Source organism: Mirounga leonina, unplaced genomic scaffold (assembly GCF_011800145.1).
Source record: "Mirounga leonina isolate KUSES-001 unplaced genomic scaffold, KU_Mleo_1.0 Mir_54, whole genome shotgun sequence".
Lineage (NCBI taxonomy): Eukaryota > Metazoa > Chordata > Mammalia > Carnivora > Phocidae > Mirounga > Mirounga leonina.
The window spans coordinates 10,557,226-10,578,878 of record NW_023270812.1 but is presented as its reverse complement, the minus strand read 5'-3'; the positions used below and the strand labels follow the sequence as shown (position 1 = coordinate 10,578,878).

Below are 21,653 nucleotides of genomic sequence, written 5' to 3'. Positions count from 1 at the left end.
CACAAGTCTCGACACGTTCTCACAACCACTGCCATTTTAAGGATCTTTACCGTGATCATGACGTTCCCACATTCAGATTACCTTCCCGTATTCTAACATTTGTAGGAAGAAACAGAAAACAAGTTTACATTTCTTTTCAACTTTTAAAGCTATGCCATTGTCCATGCTATTCACAGAACTTGCATTTCAGAAAAGACTGTGGAGGTCAAGTCCAACACACGACCAGGAGGGAACACGGAAGCCACTGGCTTCCTGGTGTGGGACAAGGGGCGCACTTACTGAACTGGCTCTGCAGGCTGTGGCTTACCTGGATCACCCCCTCCATCATGCTCACCATCCTGTTGACTATTGCAATCACTTTGTGAGTACGCTCGGTAGGACTGACATCCGGTCTGTACTGGCAGGACAATACATACCGACATGCCATATATAATACATATGTAGGTGACAACTTAAAATGGACTGTAGAGCTATTAGTATAATTGATAATGGCAGATAAAAATGAATCTTCAGCTGTGAAAAGATTTCAAAAAAGAAGAAAAAGAAAAAAAAGAACAAAAAAAACCCATGAAAATCAGATGGAGGAAAATGGAACAAGAAATAATTCACTAACAATGGAATCTGAAGTTACTCACAACTTTCCCTGAATTCAATGCTTGCAGGCAATATCAGTTCAGGCCCAGGAGCATCCTGAGTTCTGAAAGAAAAAAGTGGCCATCTCTTAAAAACAGGTCATGTGGCTAACAACATCACTAGCAATCTATGCGTATTTTGGCAACTGTTTTTACAGTCTCCATATGGTTCTTACAAATAATACACAGCCCAATGACTCCTGTTCACATGGAAACTGTTCAAATATTCAGACGAGCGTACTGAGAGTCATCATATCCGTACTCCTCACAGAGGTCAGTTCCCTGAAGTATCTGCTTCCATCCTGAGAACTGATCTGACCACGATTCTCTATTATTCATGAAGGTTTCGTGCGGAGTAGGGCGACCAGGCTGCCATGCACCTGCTACAGCAATGGCTCGAGTCACAGTGAAAGGCCACTGCTAGGAGACCCGAGAAAAACTAAACCACCGTGGGCCTGAAACTGAGCTCTCACACATGACAAACAAGTTCCTAAGAGCCAGACACTGCCCTTGGCTTCTGATAGAGCTCAGAGAAGATCACCCCCGCAGGCCCCTTCAGTCACTCCGTATTACCATTTCTCGATGCTCACAGGGAAGCCCGCCTTCAGAAGAAGTAATCCTACTCACACTTTTTCTTAAAGTCACATCAATTCCAGACACCTTTCATCATTTAGCCGGACACTACAAAAACAAGGCACTGCCGAGAAATATAAACCAAGGGCAACTAGTATTCGGGACACTTCGAAGAATTAGCACTGTACTAATGTTTATGTATTTCCAGGTATTCTGGGTCAAAGTACCTCAAAGTTTAGGTACATTTCTAGTTCTATAAAAGAGTTCTCCAAACAGTGGATCACCCTCCGTGTGATGGTTCACTGCTCCGTGAAATTCTTCTTTCAGTTATAAATATATACATATGTAGGTATGTGTCCACTGGGGCACAATATACAACAGGATTCTGTGTTGTGTACTGTGGTCAAACAACATCTGAAAGCCATTAGTAAGCACAGAATTTCTAAAATGTGTAAAATAATTACAAATCCAACTGAGATCTCCTTACCTTAGATGTATACTGTTCTCGATGGATGGTGTTCAGTTTAACTACTCTTTCATGTAGACATGCGATTAGAATTTCAAGCAATTTAATCATTACTCTAAGCTACTTGGCTACTAGCTGTATTTTATGTGTAACATTTGTAGGTCACCCCCCACCCCAAACAAACTGGCAAGTAATTAGATTCCTAAAGAGTTTAAATCTTTACCATTTAGCTCAGCTTTCACAGATGACCAGGAAAAATTTTACAAAATATGTCTTCGAATAGATTAAGAAAATTAAAGTTGACAGCAAAAGCAAAGAAACATGCGTTGTGCCTTCCCACAAACTTAACTGGAAAGTATAGAGTGGGGCTACAGTGACTTACTTCGGGATGAAAGAACTACTGAGGTAAATTTGAGCTCAGACAAAACTAAGGTCAGTATTCAAACACAGCTTCACATCTGCTGGAAGGGCGAGTCAACAGCCTTATCGGTGCTTATGAATTTGTGAGTTAAATGACAGTCATTTTCAGCAGGAACACTGAAGTCTACCAATCCTGGATAAACGGTGACGAACCTGCCTGATTTCAGGGTTTAGAGTCACGGCTGTGACCGCTCATTCACTACATGGGCTCCTGTGACAACTTCTTTAAGAAAGGAGACGAGAGGGAGAAGAGCCCGCGATGGCCACAGACCAGTCACTGGTCCCCAGCAGCTCCCATCCCGCCACCCCACCTCCCCTGGCACTGAAGGAGCAACAAAGAGAAACACAGCAAGTTACCTCAAACTGTTTTAATCGTGAGAAGGAAAAAGAAAAGTCTTTCCATCAAATTATATGCTTCACAGTTTCTTATCCTGTCTATGATTAAACAATTTAGATTTAACTCAACAATTCAGGTGTAAAAGGCTCTTATAAACAACAGAATTTAAATGCCCAATTACGTTAACATGTCTCTCTTAACTCCTATATTTACAGACATCCAAAATTGCAGATAAGCAGTTACTTTCAATTTACTATCTATACAATAAACTGGATGAACGTTACCAATTGTTTCCTCAATTTAACACATCTGGTAAAAATAAGGAATTTAATCTCTCACCAAAAAAAAAAAAAAAAAAGGGTCAGTGAGAACTTAAGGCACTCCATTATTCAAAAAGATGTCTTTCCTTGACTAACATCAGTATTTTTTTTTTTAAGATTGTATTTATTTGACACAGAGAGAGAGAGAGAGTGAGAGCAGGAACACAAGCAGGGGGAGTGGGAGAGGGAGAAGCAGGCTTCCCGTGGAGCAGGGAGCCCGATGTGGGGCTCAATCCCAGGACCCTGGGATCATGACCTGAGCCGAAGGCAGACGCTCAATGACTGAGCCACCCAGGCGCCCCTAAAATCAGTATTTTAAACATATTTATTAAGACAACTTAGATTTTTATGAATATACCAATTAAGTGAAGCACTGCTTACACCCACATTGTATATGTGAAAAACAAAGACCAAAAATAGAAGAATCACCTGTTTCCATCACTGCTGTAGTACCAACAAAGTCGTACATACCTACAGCTCCAATAAAACCTGTAGTAAAACCTTTACTCACAGGATAAAATCAATCCGAACATACAATGAACCATCAGATGGCTATCTGACATTGTACTAACCTACTATATTTACTTACCAACTATATATATATAGTTTACACACTGATTAATTTTGCATGTCCTAAAAGAATTATCCTAATTGCTCTTTCCTCTCCCCCATTTGATTTATTCACTCATTCAAATATTTATGGGCTAAGAACTATGATACATTGCTCTCAATCACCTTATAAATGAATAGAGGCACTCTTTACGATGCTAGTTTACCATTTGGAATATCTTATTCTAGAATACACCACCAAAAACAAGTACAGACACAGAAAGTAGACTTATTATTACATCTAAAAAAAATGCACACAGCCAACAAAAATCTTGAATAATAACCAAAAGTGCCGGATAAAAACAAGGGAAAAACCCGAGATTCCCATATCAATCTACAAACTGAATTACTGTGATAAATGGTATTAAAAACTTATAACTGACAGCGCCCTCTACTGGAAGATGGAAAATTAAAGAACTACATCAGCTGCCTGTCACCAAATTGATACATGACCTTGGGCCAGTCACCTGCCTCAGTTACCAGATCTGAGAGAGAACAGTTAGAATGGCTTCATCAAAAATCTGAATAGCACTAAAAGAAGGACACCCCCAGTTCCACTGCTGATACTGAGAGTACAGGATACGGTACTCCTGCGCTATTGCCCGATTGCTGTCTGTGTTTAGAAACCTGCTGGAGAAGTACTCGAACCACATCACGCTGCTGCTGAAGCTCACCAGTATTTGGAACTCATCACCTGTTACTTCAATGTGCGAGGCACTGACATCACTTTTCAATATTTGAACAATGTTAAGAAGTCACAAGGAAGTAGAATTCTAATTAAGGTAACACGTACTTAAAAATCCTAAGAAAAGGAAGTAACAAAAGGCAGAAGTTCTCTGTTCAAAAACACTAGGCAAGAACAATGGCAGAAGAAACAGATATTTACCCCTACCCTTCTCAGCAGAACATAAGACACAGTAACGTGGCACTCGCTAAATCCTAAAAACTCCACCTGAAGTCATGTTTGGCTTCATGTACTTAAACATGGAAGGATTTTGTATACGGATGGGTGAAATGATGAATAAATTATCTAAATATAAAAATTATCAAATATTAACATCCTAGAAAAACTTCCTTTCTCCACGTTTTACAGAAGAGCACATTTAAAACAGAAACCTTTTTAACTCAGAGCACCTCCCACTTCCACCGGACAGACGGCACCGCGGCCCTGGGGTAAGGAGCACCACTCTCACGAAGCCCTCTCCAGGGCAGTGATGTGAAAAGAAAACAGCATTCTAAAACTGTCAGCCAAGCCTCAGTAGATTCAATCATCTTTACCCCAAGCCCTTTCTAGGAATACTTTCACTTCTTTCATAATTAAAAAAAGAACCACCTCCTACCTGTTTTCTTGCCTGCGGTAGTCCTGCTGCCATTCTCCTCTGATCACTGGCTTCACCATCCCGCGCTCCGCCGTGCTGGAGGCGGGCAGCACCCTGTCGCTGTCCAGCCTCGTGGTGCTCTAAGCCAGGGGAAGACACAGCATTTAACCAAGCAAACCAACCAGGCTTTCACTTACTCTTGCAGGTGAAGATCTGATGCAAGGCTGCCAGGCAGGGGAAGGCAGGAGAGGGATGCAGAGGAGGAGCATGGACAAGAAAAAGGCACAGCAATGCTGGGGATGCCATGTCCACAGCGGCATGCCCCAAAACACACTGTCTTCCAAAGAACAATAAAACACACAGCCACTTTGCTTTTCAAAGAGCTAGACGTGGGCTTTAAAACACAGGCAGAAGTGGTACATATACACAAGGGTTCCTCAACCAGTACAGTAAAAACAGGAACTACTCCAAAAAGTTCTAATTCAGGAGAGAGCTGAGAGAATATGTACAATATGAAAAGTCAGGGTCTTTGCTTTACTTGTTAAGAAAGGATTTAAAAATCTACTCATCATAGCTCAGCACCCAATGAAGAAGTGAGTACAGAAACTGGTTTATTTCTTGCCCTTCATCAACAGAGAAAAGGCACACTTATACGGCCCAGTATGGTACATTTAAGCTCTTCCAAGCAGGGCACATCCCTAACCAACCCAAGGCAGACAAAACAGATAAGCAACCTATATTAGTAAGAAAATAATCAGAACACAATCAATAAAATCATACAAAGAAATTCACTGTAGCAAAAATTTTATGTCAAATTTCTCATTGTATTTGTTTATTTGTAGAAATTGACCTTGATAATAGAAATCATTCTTGTCTTACCAACCAGAGAGTAACTTTGGGCTGTATTTATCTTTACGGTTTTTCTTATTTTCCATAAATGAGGTTATCCAACCTACTTTGTAATAAATACTCTTTTTCATATGTTGTAAACATCTTACAATATTTTTATGTTACAGAACTGTAATGGTTGTGTAACATTTTGTTGTCTGTTCACCAAAGTTCATTGAACTAATCCATGATTACATTGTTTAAAATGTTCACCAGGACAGGGTGTCCTGACAACCATGTCTGTAAATATATATATTCACACACAATGATTACTTCCATAAAACACATTTACAGAAATAAAATGCTTGGTCAATGGATGACAACAGACTACAAAAAACTGTTATAAATGAAAAATAAGAAGGCAATGGATAAATTATGGTATGTTTATAAGCTAACATATTACAAAATAATTTTAGCCTGTTTTCAAATAAAATGATTACAAAAGCATAGCCAAAGGCCATAGGACAGAAAGGTGTGTGTGTGTGCGCATGGGGATATTTAATTATTTCAAAGTGTATTAATGAACACATGTACGACATAAAGAGCTCAGAAAAAGATCCATCAAAATGTTACCAATAGCCAACTATAAATTGAGGATGAATGATTTTCATTTCTGTACATTTTTTCTTAATTTACCAAGTTTTCTGTTTTAACTATACACTTTCAGAAGTTTTTATTTAATTTGGAGAGAGAGCACGAGAGAGAGAGAGAGAGCGCGCGCACGTGCGCAAGCATTCATGCGTGGAGGGGAGGGGCAGAGGCAGAGGGAGAGGGGGGGGGGAGAGAGAGAGAGAGAGAGAGAGAGAGAGAGAATCCTCAAGACGACACCCTGCTGAGCGTGGAGCCCGACGCGGGGCTCAATCCCATTACCCCGAGATCATGACAGGAGCTGACACCCAATCGACTGAGCCTCCCAGGCGCTCCTAAGAAACTCAGCTTTTTATGAAGACAGTTACATTTGGTTCCAAGAGTATCTGCTCATGCAGTCGCTCAACAGCTCTTTACTGTGGCTCTTCACTGCCCTGAGCGCTTTCTGAGCACAAGCAGCACAGCAATGAACACGTCAAGTGAGGTCCCTGCTTGCACAGTGCTCACATTCCACAGTCGGCACAGGAGATGGCATACTATGGGCTGGCACAGAGATTTAAAGTAAGGTGTAATTATGCCTGGATGCTCAAGGAAGTTTCTTCAAGGAGGTGATGTGTAAACTGAGGTCTCATTAGGAAGGGGCTAGCTGCATGAAAACCAGTGGGAAGAACATTCTAGGAAGAGCAAACATGCCCGAGCCTTCAGACGGGAAAGAGGTGTGTGGTCAGTGTGGCCGGCACAGGCTAAGCCGAGAGGAAAAGTGGGCCAGGTCAGAAGGGGCTGTGAAGGCAGGGCAGTAAGAGGATCGAATTCCTATTTTCAGAACACCAGCCCGGCCACTGGGAGAAGAGCGGCAAGCCAGGTCAGCAGAGGAAAGGTTGCTAACTAGAAGCCATGCAGATTCCCTGCCACGTGACACCTGGAGCCTCTGCCCGACCACTCACGGCGGCAACAGAGAAAGACAGGCACTTGTGGACTATTTCAGACGAAGGGCAAACGAAACTTGCCAACAAGTGAATGTAGAGGCTGAGGGAAGGGAAAGAACCCAGGATAAGCAGTGGTGGACTTCTGTGGGGACAACGCTATGGGTGAGGGTATCATTTACTGAGACGGGGAAGGATCAGCGAAAGAAAGATGTTTGAGAAAGAAAATCAGTTCTGTTTTAGCTACGTTAAACCTGAAATATGTCTTAGACATCACCACAGCTGTATCAAGCAAGCCTCTGGGGTCTGCAGAGGTCAGGGCCAAAGACAGAGTCAAGAGTCATCAATATTTAGATGTACTTTAGCTCTCCGACTGCATAAGATCACCTCAGGAACACGTACACACAGGAGAGACGGAGCCCTAGGTCTAAAACCAACGTGAGAAGTTAAGTGGAGGAAGACGTGGAGGAGGTACTACCAACAGATGAGACCCAGGAGGACTGAGCACCGAGGTGGGAGAAATCAGGAGGGCGACACCCTGAGGCTGAAATAAGAAAGTGCCCCAAGTAAACGGTGCTAACCTATCTTCAGGCCGACGAAGGGAAACGAGCACTGGACTGGGCAATCGGGATGTCAGCAGAGCGCAGGACAGACACAGTCCCTATGAAGGGGCAGGAGCCAAACGGGAGCCAAGGCAAGAAGAGGGAGTAAGAGGACGCAGAGCAGAGACTACCTCCTCCTCAAGGAGCAGAAAACTGGGCCAACAATGGAGGGCCCAGGATGGGTGTTTAAGAACAGGAGGTGCTACCGCCTGTCGGGGCTGAGGCTGCATGGCAGCCTCAGCCTGCCGCACCTGGAGCAGCTCCTTCCCTGAATTTGCGCAAAGCCTGTGTTTGGCTTTAACCAATGCAAGGTGAGGGAATCAAAGCTGGGCACCAGCTCTGGCCCAAGCTTAAGAAGGCCTGTCAATTCCACGATTCTGTGAGGCACTAGAACATCTGGCTGCCCTCGGGGAGAGATGGGCAAGAGGTCCCAGGGAGAGAACCTGAGATGACAGGGAGGGGGAGGCCCCACCAGGCCACCAACCAACCCACCAGAAGCTGAATGCAGCAACACAGGTCACCACCAGCAAGACCAGCAAATAAACAGCCCCAGTGAGTCCAAACCAAACTGCACAACTGTCAGTAAATAAAATGGGTGCTGTTTTACTTTAGTCCACTAAGTTTCGGGGTGGTTTGTTACTGAGCGATAGATAACCAAAATGAGGACACAAATTCCTTGATCATGCAAGATAAGGGGTAACTGTGGAAGCAAAGTGCCTGAGAAGGTAAGCTGGCAGGTGGATGAGAGGGAAGTCCGTTTTCTTCAGAGGTCACCTGGCCAAGAAGAGCTACTTAGACAGAGGATGAGCCTAGGATGCACTGCTTGGAGGAGAAAGCACAGTTCCCCAGCCTTAGGCCTGTTATGTATCACTAAGAGGCAGCACAAGAGATGAGGACAACCCTCAGTTAGCGACCACTGTGAAGTCTGTCTTCGCAACAGTTCTACGAGTATATTACCAATGACTCATCCATGGCGTCCTATGATGCCACACACAGTCCTATCAGGTCATGTAAATTACCTACCTTGCTTGTTGGTAACGCTGTTCCACTATGAACATCTCCTCCTAAATCAAAAGTTGTCTCTTGAACAATTCTTTTAGAATAAAAAAAAAAAAAGAAATACATAGAATTAATAACTCTCAAATGATAAGACATCCTTTTTCTCAATAATACAAAAGAAACGGCTAAATATCCCAATTCAAAGAGCCTCAAGAAATCGCTTTATTTTCAGCATATAAAGTTACAGAATAAAAAAGCTGTTAAAACTTTATGAACTTTTCGGGGCACCTGGGTGGCTCAGTCAGTTAAGCGTCTGCCTTCAGCTTAGGTCATGATCCCAGGGTCCTGGGATGGAGCCCCAAGTCCGGTTTCCGGCTCAGCAGGCAACCTGCTTCCCCCTCTCCCTCTGCCACACTCTCTCTCTCTCAAATAAATAAAATCTTTAAAGAACAAAAACTTTATGAACTTTTCTTACTGCTATATACTGAATACTCTCAGGATCATAATTTTTAAGACTATATTTTAATAATAATAAATTAAAAAGAACCATAAAAGAAAAAAGCAAGCTGCTTCATCACATAACAGCACATAAATGAAGTGCAGATGTCTATGGTTTCATGAGCCCACTTGCTGGTCCAGGGAAGGCAACCGTGTTCATCGGAGGATAAGGCACGGGAGCGAAGCAGCCATCCTCCCAAAGCCAATCTGATGATTTTTTTAAAAGCTCATGGATACCACTACTTAGGCTATAATAAAGAAATGGGGAACTTTTGTATAATGATAGTAATCAGATCAAGAGTTACTCTATTTTAAACAATTTCTTAGAATATCTAAAAATACCAAACTTTTAAAACCATCATTATGAAAAATTCAGAATAAACAAAATCTCATTTTGAAGCGTCAATAACCTGAAGCAAGCTATGGTTCTTCAGCACAAATAAAGGTAAATACAATCCATTAATCCCAGACCAAGAGAGAGGCCCCAAAAAAGGGGGAAAAAGAGCCCTAAAAACACCTGGAAACCAACAGGATGGGGTAAGTGCTTAAATTTCCTGGGCTTCTGCCCAAGGTAATCAAAAAGAATGACAATCTCTTTTGTTATCTGAAAGACAATAGTCTAGTTTCACAGCACTGTGGTAACTTTAAACTTGTATTTAAGCCCAATCTATAGAATGAAACCACAAGTGATGCAGAAATTCAAAACAATTTTTCAAATTAGAAAATCAGGTACAAATTCCTCCCCTACTGCATCACTATGAAAATAAAATCATCTTGTAATACAAAAACAGCATCATACTTTAAAATAGTAACTTGAGAAAGTAAAAGCTTGTACTAAAAGCTAAATACTTTGTCACCTACCCTCTGTCACCAAGATACTCACAAAACATAGAAAGTTCTCCTGGTTTCTAATGGTTGGAATGGGAAATTCAGTTGAGTTACTTTGTCTCTGATAATGAAAGCAAGCAGAAGTACGACAGCTCACCTCCCTCCATCATCTATCAAAGCTACATACACACCGCACCAATCCCTAACTCCATGTTACTGATGTACGAAATACAGCCAAAGCCTTCTTGACTCCACACGTGATTATCATCCTAAAATAACAAATCTACTCAACACCATGCAAAGCTCTTTACTTTTTCCCCAAAAGCTAACAAGACTTTAAAGTTTAACATGGACCCATTTGTACTACATTCTGGATATGTAAATGATTACAAAATGACTTATTTATGACTTTAATGACATTATCTAAGTATAACCATTGAGCGTAAGAACCGTGTCCTGGCCACGTCAGCCCAGAGGACGGTGACATGTGACACAGGTGTCCACGAATGCAGGCTGGGTGAATACATACGTGAAAAGGTGAATGAGTGCAACGAATGCGTCAAAAGAAGTCCCACCCTGACCATCAACATCAAATTGTGCTACTTTGCTAGTCCACCATTCACTAAGGATTTGAAGACACGGACCCTGAAATCTGCAATTAAGAACACATGCATCATGTATCCCTCAAGGAACCAGGAAAAAAAAGAACAAAGCCCAAGGTTACTAGAGGGAAAGAAAGAAATAAAATAAAATCAGAAATTAAAAGAGAAGACTTTACAACTGGTACTGGACAACCTAGAAGAAATGGATGAAGTCCTAGAAACATACAAAGTACCAAGACTGAGTCATGATGAGACAGAGAATCTGAACAGATAGATTACTAGCAAGGAGATCGAATCATTAATCAAAAATCACCCAACAAACAAAAGTCGTGGACCAGATGGCTTTACTGGTGAATTCGACCAAATGTTCAAAGCAAAATGAATACCAATCCTTCTCAAACTCTCCAAAATCTAGAAGAGGAGGGAACTCTTTCAAACTAATTTTACAAGACCAGCATTACCCTGATACCAAAACCAGACAAGGGCACAAGAAAAGAGAATTACAGGCCAATATCCCTGATGAACAGAGATCCAAAAACCTTGTACAAAATATTAGCAAACTGAATTCAACATTAAATTAAAGGGATCACACGCCAAGATCAAGTGGGATTTATTCCAGGGATGCGAGGATGTTCAACATCCACACATAGGTCAGTGTGGTCCACCATATTAACAAAATAAAGGATAAAGATCACATGATCAACTCAACAGATACAGAAAAAGCATTTGACAAAATTTAATATCCGTTTACAATAAGAACTCTCAACAAAGAGGGTATAGAGAGAATGTATTTCAATATAATAAAGGCCATTTATGACATGGCCACAGCCACATCATACTCAATGATGAAGACCTGAAGGCTTTTCCTCTAAGATCAGGAGCAAGACAACGATGCCCACTCTCACCACTTTGATTCAACACAGTACTGGAAGTCCTAGCCAGAGCAATTAGGCAAGAAAAAGAAATTAGAGGCATCTAAACAGAAATAAATCTGTCACTATTTGCCGATTACATGGTTATTACCTATAGGAAACCCTAAAGACTCCCATCAAAAATATATTAGTTATATATTTATATATACTTACTTACATTTACATACATATAACTTGTACAAATATACTTGCATATTTATATTTGTTTATATATATAACTAATGTATATTAGCTATATACATATATAAAATGGAATGTTATTCAGCCATGAGAAAGAAGGGAAGTTTGCCATTTGCACAATATGGATGGACCTGGAGAGCACTGTGCTCAGGGAAATAAGCCAGACAGAGAAAGACAAATACTGTATTATCTCACTCACGTATGGAATCTAAAACAAAACAAAAAAACCTCAGCTCATAGACACAAAGAACAGACTGGTAGTTGCCAAAGGCAGGGGTGGCGGGTGGGGAAAGTGGGTCAAAAACTTCCAGTTGTAAATGTAAGTCACAGGGATGTGATGTATGGTATGGAAACTATAGTTACTAATACTGTACTGCGTATCTGAAGGTTGGTAAGAAAGTTAATCTTACAACTTCTCATCACTAGAAAAAAAAAGTACCCAGGTATGGTGATGGATGGTAACTGGACTTATTGTGGTGATCATTTAGCAAAAATATAAATACTGAATCATTATGCTTTGCACCTGAAACTAACACATGTCAATTATACCTCAATAAAAAAACATACATACACACATCCGTGGGGGGAAAAAAAAAAAAAAAACATGGGTTATCTACCTAGACATATGTATAATAGTTTGACGACAGAACAAAATTAGTGTTTATAAAAAAAATGAAAGTTCTTTCTAATTTATGGATGTACTGGTATATTCAACCACCGAGCAGTTTTCACTAGGTTTGTAAGGAAAAGATGTAATAATAAACATAAAATTTCATAGCACATTCCCATCAAAGAAACCTAGGCCATGTTCTTAGTATGATTCTGCTTTTGGCCAGAGATAAGATGAAAACAGACACCGTGGGCAGGCCTCCAAAGCAGGAGCCATTATGGCAAAAACAAATGGGGGGGGACCTCACATACAGAAAACCAGAAAACCCTGCCGGGCAAAACTCAAGGACTGTAGTGATGGGACAGGGACAGTCTTATCACTACAACTGCAACACATACCATCAAAGTAAGTATGATCTACCACTCAGGAATGAAGTATGATTGGGAAAAACTGCAGGTACTGCTTGAAAAACAATGTGCAACAGTCCAGAAGAAACCATTCCACACGATGATTTCTTTGGCCAAACATCCTACAGGTAAGTGGCAAGTAAGACTCTCAGACAGGCACACCTCAGCCTGTCACCCTGCCTGGTGCCGAAAGAAAGATGCAGGCCTGAAGAAGAACGGAGGATTAGAATGGAAACCATCTGAACTGTTGGCTGAAACAAAGGGGCCACACAGAGGTCACGACGAGGGGCAGGAAATGCGGACGTGGCTCATAAGTAAATACTACCTTAAAAAGGGAATATAAAACAAATGGTCCTCCAAGACACAAAACGGAAGGATGAGTTTAGATACACATTCCGTTTAAAGCTGGAAGACTATTCAGGCAGAAATGGGCTTTCTTGAGAAGTCAAGGCCCACATTGGTTTTCCTTGGGAACCGAGGGATGGGTCCTTGGCTGAAACGTGGAGCTGGAGGTGAGCAGCTGGGAACAGAAGGTCTCACCCCATGACATTTCCCACGTCCCATGTGCCTAGGGGAACATTTGTGATGATCCACAAAGTGTCATCTTGGGAAAGATACTAAGTCTTACTTGTACTAGCTGCCTTTTATCCCTTTTCTGGGCCAGGATTCAAGATGGATACAGAATGACCTAATAACCCTCCAGGAAAGATCGCAGTTGAGTTTACAATGCCGAGAAACTGGCAAAAGACCGACACGAAGAAACTAACAATTCGCACCTGCCCGAGAGTTATCAACTCTGGGTGGCTAAGCAAAGGTAGGTCACAGAACGGAATAACGGGACAGGCAGCAGGGAGAAGACCACCCACACGCTCTGTACACGGTGCTGTTGGGGCAGAGAGCTGCTCTGTACTCAGGGGACTCTCTGGCTGCCTTCCACAGCGTGTGGGAAGGGCCGTGGCAACGACTGTCCCAAGACCCATGCCCTAGCAGCCTGCGAGCTGGATGACAAAGGGGCTAAACAGCGTATTCTTTTAAAAAACTACCATTACCAAAAAGGAAGTCTTACTCCCTCCCCTGTCAAGCAGTTTAATTAGATGATCAGTAAGGATTTGTGTTCTCTGGTAATAGGCCCACACTGCAAGTCCTCAGAAAGGCACTAGGTGGAGCTAAACTATTTTTAATTCCTTAAAAGAGTTCCTCGGGTGTTTCATTACTCCTAACCCTAACTAATTTAAAAACCAGCCCACAACTTCAATTTTACAATAAAGCCAAGACCCCTTTCTTCTTCTTTCCTCTGCAACCAACCCAAATCAACAAGAACAACAAACCGTACTTTGAATTTTAAAAATGAAACCACCTGTCATGTATGCCGAATTCAGATTCCTTTACACATAAATCAAACCACCCTAAACTCTTAAAGCTGAGGGACAGCAATTACCCAGGCTTGTGTCTGGGACCCTTGGCGGTCAGGCCTGCATCCACAGATCTCTTTGCCAGAGCGTGGTCCTGGCTCGGGTCCACAAACTTGAACACGTGTGACGTCCCAAACTGCACTTTCATCCCACTCTGCAGCATGGTTGTCTCTGAGATGCGCAGTCCCTCCACGTAAGTCTCAGCCTCCATGCTTCTTGGCGTGACAGTGACAACTCCATCCATGTTTGTGAGGTCACAGTGATGGGGCTGAATTCCTGATCCAAACAGCTAAAATAAAATCAAAGAAACTTCCATCACAAAGGACATGGTATTTAAAAACAGAATTTTTGGGGCACCTGGGTGGCTCAGTTGGTTAAGTGGCTGACTCTTGATCTCAGCTCAGGTCTTGATCTCAAGGTCATGAGTTCAAGCCCCACACTGGGCTCCACGCCCAGCATGGAACCTACTTAAAAATAAAAACAAAAACCCAGCATTTTAAAACCATGAGTTCCTCTTCTATGATAAATATAATAAACTAAACTAGATTTTTGGTGCTTTTTAAGTAGAACCCTCCCCCCACAGTATAAAAGTAAATAAACACTGTCAAAATAGTCTCAGAATTATTGAACACATTATGTTTAGCATCAAGTAACTTGCTTTAAGACACACTAGAAATCTGAACTGAGAAGCACACGGTCATCTTAAACATTAGATAACTAAGCATAAATCTGTACAGATGATTAGGATTACAAATTCTATTTATCTGTTTTACTGTTGTGCTGAAGGAAGGGATGTCAGAACTGAAAATGACACTAAATAACCCGACCCATCATTTGCAACTGGGAGATGACAGCACAGAGAAAGGGCGGTCTGCTGGAGGTCAGCTGAGTTCAGTCAGGTAAGGAACCCTGGCCTTCCTCATTTAAAGAACATGCTATGCTGTTTTCACTGAGTACCTGAGTACCATATCTGGCTAACAACGTTAACTACAGCCGAGGGAACGCCCACTGCTATGGGCATCAGACCCAGAGGCAGGCTACCTCCCCCGATCCTGAAAAAGACCCACAAAGTTATCACCACCTTCTGGAGAAAAGCCAACAGTCTCAGAGGAACTCCACGACCAGGTCAAGTTTCCAGAGGTGGAGAGTGGACATAATGTCACAGTCTGCTCTGGTTGTGCTGAGGCAAAGGAAAGGGACCCAGAGCACACAGTTATAAAACAATAAAGTCCCTCATCTGTGTCCATTCCTGTATTTGCTGCCGTGCGCAGGCCCTGTACCATGTGCCTCTTCCTACCCCGATGTAAGGACAGATGGTGCTAGAGCCGTGGCTCGCCTGCACACCTGGATGGAGTTCTCATCGAACTTTTCTGTCCCAACCTCAGTGACACTCAACTGAAGGCGGTAAAGCTTGGGCTTATCTCTGGAATCTGAGCCATCTGCGGGAAAGAAGAACAAAGCTTCATTTGCCAAGTCTGATGTTCTTGTCATGTTATTTCAAACAAGCCAACAAAGCAAGCGAACAAAAGGTTATCTTAGAAATGAAATAACAGTTCTCAATTCTCAGCATTTCATTTCAAAGAACTCTCCATATTTAAATCATGCAATTTAATTAACTGGATATAGAAAATTTAAATTAAGACATAGACACATAGCTTCTGTTTAATCTAATTTAAGGTGTTAACATCATCATCATCTATAACCAACATTTTCTATCACATAAAAAGCAACTTCTCCACCATGCAGCCTGGATTTTTGTGACTGATTCTGAACAGCAATTCTATGAGGCAGATACACGGACCTTCCCTTCAGAGCAGACTGTTCTCCCAGCAAACGTGCCACCTGTAGAGTATCCGGCACCGTAGGGGCTGATGGGGTGCAGCAGAATCACAGACGGGGGTTTTCAATGTACAATCTCATAGCTCATCCAGACCTTCAGACCCAAATCTCTGGGGATGAGGCCCACACCCATACCTTCCAAATAATCTCAAGTGATTCCAATGCCCATTCCTGACAGTAAGTTCCAGTAAGAACTACCATTAAAAGTGCTTAGCTTTGTGGAGTGGAACGGGGGGGGGGGTGCAGAAAGGGACACTGGGTTTTTTGTTTTTGTGTCATTGTATACCTCTGTGAACTGCTGAAATGTTTAACTTCCCTGTGCATGAATTTGTATGCTGGGGATGGCGTGGGGTGGGGAGAAGGAGGAAGAACCAGCACCAAGACATCCGCCCATACCCAAATGTTTCCTCACTTCTCACCTACTATATTCAACCTAACAGAGGATGTCAATCAGAGATTTATTCTGATTTCAGAGCTGTGAACACACAAGGAAACATGCCTCACAGAATTAATGTGAAGTGAATCATGACCCATCTCCCAGCTGTGAGAGCCAACCTAGCGTGGGTGTGCAAAGTCCTAAAAGGGCCACGCAGAGTCTCCCTGACCGACTTTAATGCACCAATAATTTGCTGATTCACTTATTCAGTTGCCAGTTAAAATCTCTGGTCACTGGGACCAGGAATTAAGCTGTGAGAGCTTCAGAAGTTAAACACTGGGAGTGTATGTGGATTTCAGACTGCTAAAATAAAATCTCTTAGCTGTGGTGTGGTCTGAACTCTCACAGACAAAACACACCATGAATATAAAAATTCTGTTACAATTGTTGTTAATCGTAGAGTACACAAAATAACATTCTAATCACATTTCCCACTTCTGAAATATTTCTGAAACCTGTCAAGTCTGGATGAAAGTAAACTGTGTTTGAAAAGCCACAACGCCTAATATCCATGAAAAAAACTGGTTCATCATCTGCAATGCTTCACAGCTGGAATATCCTCATCGTGTGTGGTGGCGACGGAAGCATTTTTTTTAAACAGTTTTACTTTCAACTCCCAACTCCAACTCCACCTCCACGTCCTGATCCAAAATGAGGCATCAGAAGCACCTGAGCCTTCTCCCAGAGGTGGGCGGTCCCTTCTAGAGCTGCTGAGTCCAAACGTCCCAGGAATGTGGATTATTTTGCTTGCTTTAAACACCACAGGCAGTCCCAATAAATACTCCCAATCAGGAAGCACTGTGTTCTTCCCATCCTCCACAGCACCCCGGACTACTTTATCTTCAGACCACTAACCCTATTCCATGATTATTTCCATTTACTTGCCCCCCCACCCCACCTCTGAGCTCCTTGGCGGCCAGATTAAAAAATAAACAAACAAACAACAATCTCTTGATTCTGGCGCTCGCTCAGTAGTGTCTGGTCCACAGTACACATTCAACAAAGATTTATTAACAGTGAATAATTAGTAGCTAAAAATGAAGAAAATAAAATAAAGCAATATGGTTACAGAGAAACTACACAAATGAATTACAAAGAAAGCAAAAGAAGCAAATAAATGATGAAGAACAATCAAAACAAAGTTAAAAATACAAGAATATGAAAAATACGTGTTTAGGGGTGAAAGAAAAAATTCACATTAATATTCCTCTGCATTTTGAGTGCTTCTGAAAGGTATCTTGTGACTAATAAATGGATATTATGTACTCTTCTAGATCAACAGATTTACAGGTGTAAAGAAAAAGGGGGAAATACAAACTTCCCCTCCAGTCCTTCCTTCCTCCCCCCCGTCACTACACTGGAAGCCTCCCCACACACAGGGGAGAGGCAAGCTGCCTTCCCAGTCCCTCTTTTCTTACACTTTCACAGCAATAGAAAATACAGATAAAGCCTTCATGGATAGATTTTGAATAACCCAAACGGTGGCCACAGAATGTACTAGATACAGTGGTCTCTGGTTTGATTTGGGGAGTGAGGGGAGATGTAGGCAGGTGATCTTCAAATAAGCAACATCTTTCTTTTTGGAAAATCTCACTCCCTTCTCCTCATTAAGAGTACAAGGACCATTTCATGGGCATTAATGAACACAGAAAAATGTTGCCTAAAACAATACCTTGTATTTTCTCCCCTTCCTCAACTGAACAAGAGCACTTACACACCTTTCTTCCCCAGAGATGACAAATCTGGAGCACTTTTAAAAGCAGAGACAAATCTAAGTAACCCCCCCACATACAACACTGCTTCTACCAGAGTGGTTTTGGGTTTTTTCTTCATGTCATAATGTAGAATTAAAAATATATAAAATATTCATGTGGTTTGAAATTTAAAAGGCACAGGAAGTAATCAATGAAAAGCACCCTTCCTTTCCTGCCTTAATTCCCTACCCAGAAGCAAATCTTTAAAATCTGTCTTACGCATATATAATTAAGCAACTCAATACATGTATTTTTCTTTCTCCTTTTTTTTTTTTTTGCACCAACATTAGAATACTCTTTAGGGTTGACAAATGAAATACATGGCATCTAGTCAAATGGGCAATCGTTGGGACCCGATTTACACAAAAACTGGTTTTCTATCTAAAACTGCTAATGTCTTCTGGGTGTCTTGAATTTTATTTGCCAACTCTGGTACCCCTAAATTACTATTCACGTTGTTCTGTGTCTTGTTTTCCTGCTTTTGCTTTTTTTTTAAATTTGAGATATAACCGCAAGTTTTCGTTAGTATTCTAAATATAAGGGAAAATAGACCATTATGAACATAGCATAAGAACATTTTTTAAAGAGTACTTTTGTTTTTACAACAATTCTATACCTCCAACTCCGCTTTTGCCTCTACTTGCTTCCCCAGGTGAACCCCGGGTGAAGTCAGTATGTGGTGGTAAGTGTTGTTTTTGCCATGCCACTTACGGGACAGGGAGGGACTCGATCATTTAAAGAGCGCTGACCAAGCGTTTCCTGTGTCCCAGGCAGGGGGAGAAACTGAACACACATTCACATCCCCACAGAGCTCACAGTTTAGTGAATCTACATAACAGTTAAGAAACTAATTTCTGAAGCTTACTGAATGAAGTACAGAGCTTAGTTTAGATCATATTTTCACAAACTCTATTCGGAAAAACAAACTAGCTCTCCTCAAATACAAGTGGAGAACTAAAAGCACTTTGGTCAAAGTTTTGATGAGTTTATTCTATGCATTTTTTATACACACCAAGTAAAAAAAAGGAAATGCCATTTTCTCTCTAGTTTCCATTACTTTACAGTATGAAATTAACAAACACATGAAAACATTAAAGAATCCTTTTCAGGAATTAAAAAACAATAAAAACAGGTCTTAGACTCTATGCATATATGAGTATCAAAATAGGTGATAAATATCACTTATTTATATATTTGTTTAAAAAGAACAAAACTCCAAACTCCAAGTTCAGTTAACATCCAATGAAAATCTGTACTATCAGTTTGGAGATAATTCAACAAACAAATACAAGATGCTAAAAGGTGGTTACGTAAACTTCATACAGCATGGAAAAGCATCTGTTACATTCAACATGTAAAAAAATAACATTTAAAACATAGAAACAAAAAAGTACTTCCATAAAACCAAAAACTAGCTGTACTACTGAAGATGACAAAAACAGAGACAAATTTGAGAAAAATGTTCTAAGTAAGAAAGTACATCTTTGCTAACAAGAAGAAACAAATTTCAACCAGGAAAACAAGGAGAATCCTAAGGAACACCCTAAAACCTGGTCAAAATGTAATACATTAGTTCCCTACAAAAAAGATGGTCAATATGAGTGAATGCCAGGTGTACGGCTGAGTCTTCCTCTCGCCCTCCCAAATACTGTCAGACACATGCCAGTGATGGGGACACGTCTTCCCCATCAGCATTACAGCTGAGTATGTGAGCACGGAGCCCCTCCCACCTGCCGCTGGGTCCTGGGTGCATTCTTACCCACCACCCTCACTCTCCCCCATCCTCTTCCTCCCCCAGCTTCTCCCCTCTTCCTAACCTTTTTGGGGGAAGGAGGGGAAGGATAGGAACCCAGCTCCTGTCCTTCAGTCCAATTTCTCACTCGAGACTTTGCCTGAGTAAAGGAGCTGGACATTTCTGCAAACTCGGCTTCCGTGAGATGAAGCGAATGCTGCACATGGAGTGCTGACAAGATGCCAACCAAGGAAGGATGGCACATTACATTTCTTAGAATAAAGTTACTTGTATTAATTAAGAACCTAATACATAAAATGTCTGGCCACTTAACATTATTTTGCCCAAGAGGCTCTGTTAGTGCTCTAGTCAGGAAAGCAGTATGAACATAGCATTACCTTCGTAAGGGTGATAGTTGTAGCAGGCAAAGCGATCCCTTCTCCCTGGGGTTAGAGACACATGCACGGGGCCCAGGTGAAGGCAGCGTCGGCAGGACAGAGGCCATGCAGAACACGCGGAAGAGGGAAGGAGGAGAGAGACAGGAGAGGGTGAGCTGCAGTGGGACCCCTTTCAAAGGATGAAAAGCACGTTTCACCCAGAGCTTTCGGAGCTGTGAGGACAAGACAACAGCGCTCCAGGCAGCGTGTGTTAGAAACCAATGCACACTGTTAAGGAAAACACCAAGACGACAGTTGAGTCACCAAGCAGCAGGAGAGCAAGTTAGTTAACCACGTAGAAGGCAACCACCCAACGCGGCTGAACACATTCAAAACCAAACCAAAGAATAAAATGACTTTTTACCCCCAAGTCTCCAAAAGACAATAAAGGCAATATAAGCATACACCCCCATCTCAAAAACCTCCCATCTTCAACTCCTGCACCTTGGCCCAACCTGGAGGATACTTGCTTGGCTGGTAGTAATGTCCAGTGCACGGACAGCACTTATCTATTCATGACAAATCAACATTTACCGGTATTATTTTCTTGTAAATGGAAAAAGAAATCCATTTCATTCAGCATGCTGACTGTGCTCAACTCATAATAACAATAATGAAAACTGAAAAAGACAGCATGACCTAGTAAACAGAACATGGCTTTGGTGTGAGAAAGACCCTGGCCCAGCCTCCAGGCCCACCACCGACTGGTCACCCTGGCGCCAGCGGGAGCCGAGTGAAGGACAGACAGCTGTGGAACCACAAGCAGGGCTATCGGCTGGCAGCCCAGAGTACTCGGGAGGGACTCCTCACACACTGTGTTACGATGATGTCTTGTATGGGAGTCACGTGAAGGCAGGAACACCCCTCTTCACTTCTGTACTCACTGCTTTCCCTGAAGCAGCCGCTCAGTAAATGCTGAGTGCCACGAACGGAGGAAACGTGTTACGAGCATTAACCCGGTATTTGGTGAAAAGTACTAGAGAATTAATTTTTATCTATGGCCTGTTATTTTCCCACGCCTACAAAAACGTCTATATATTTTTTTAGCTGGGAAACTAAAAATATGAAATAAGCAGTCAAAATAGCAATTCTCACTAGAATGGAAGTTGCCAAGGTCAGCGGGTTTAATCTGTTCAGTTGGTGCTCCATCACAAAGGCCCAGGACGGGGAGGGTCTGACATCATAAGTATCAATAAATACTTGTCAAATAGATGAAGGATTGAATTCTCATCCTGTCTCTGCGACCCATCCAAACCACCTCTCCATTATTCATTTGAAAATTATTCTATGTCAGCTGCTATTATCAATTC

At 41.9% G+C, this 21,653-nt stretch overlaps 1 protein-coding gene across 7 annotated transcripts in view; it reads right to left on the bottom strand.

Moving 5' to 3' along the window:
* Window positions 1–21,653, bottom strand: part of LOC118001767 (afadin-like) — a 100,885-nt gene that overhangs the window by 52,939 nt on the left and 26,293 nt on the right. For all 7 annotated transcript variants that reach the window (XM_034991901.1, XM_034991904.1, XM_034991907.1 and 4 more), the window contains exons 8-13: window positions 15,490–15,584; window positions 14,172–14,434; window positions 8,701–8,770; window positions 4,698–4,816; window positions 636–697; window positions 308–513 (exon numbers count right to left, since the gene is read on the bottom strand). In XM_034991901.1, coding sequence (XP_034847792.1) covers window positions 308–513; window positions 636–697; window positions 4,698–4,816; window positions 8,701–8,770; window positions 14,172–14,434; window positions 15,490–15,584 — 815 coding nt within the window. The remainder of the gene's footprint in view (window positions 1–307; window positions 514–635; window positions 698–4,697; window positions 4,817–8,700; window positions 8,771–14,171; window positions 14,435–15,489; window positions 15,585–21,653) is intronic.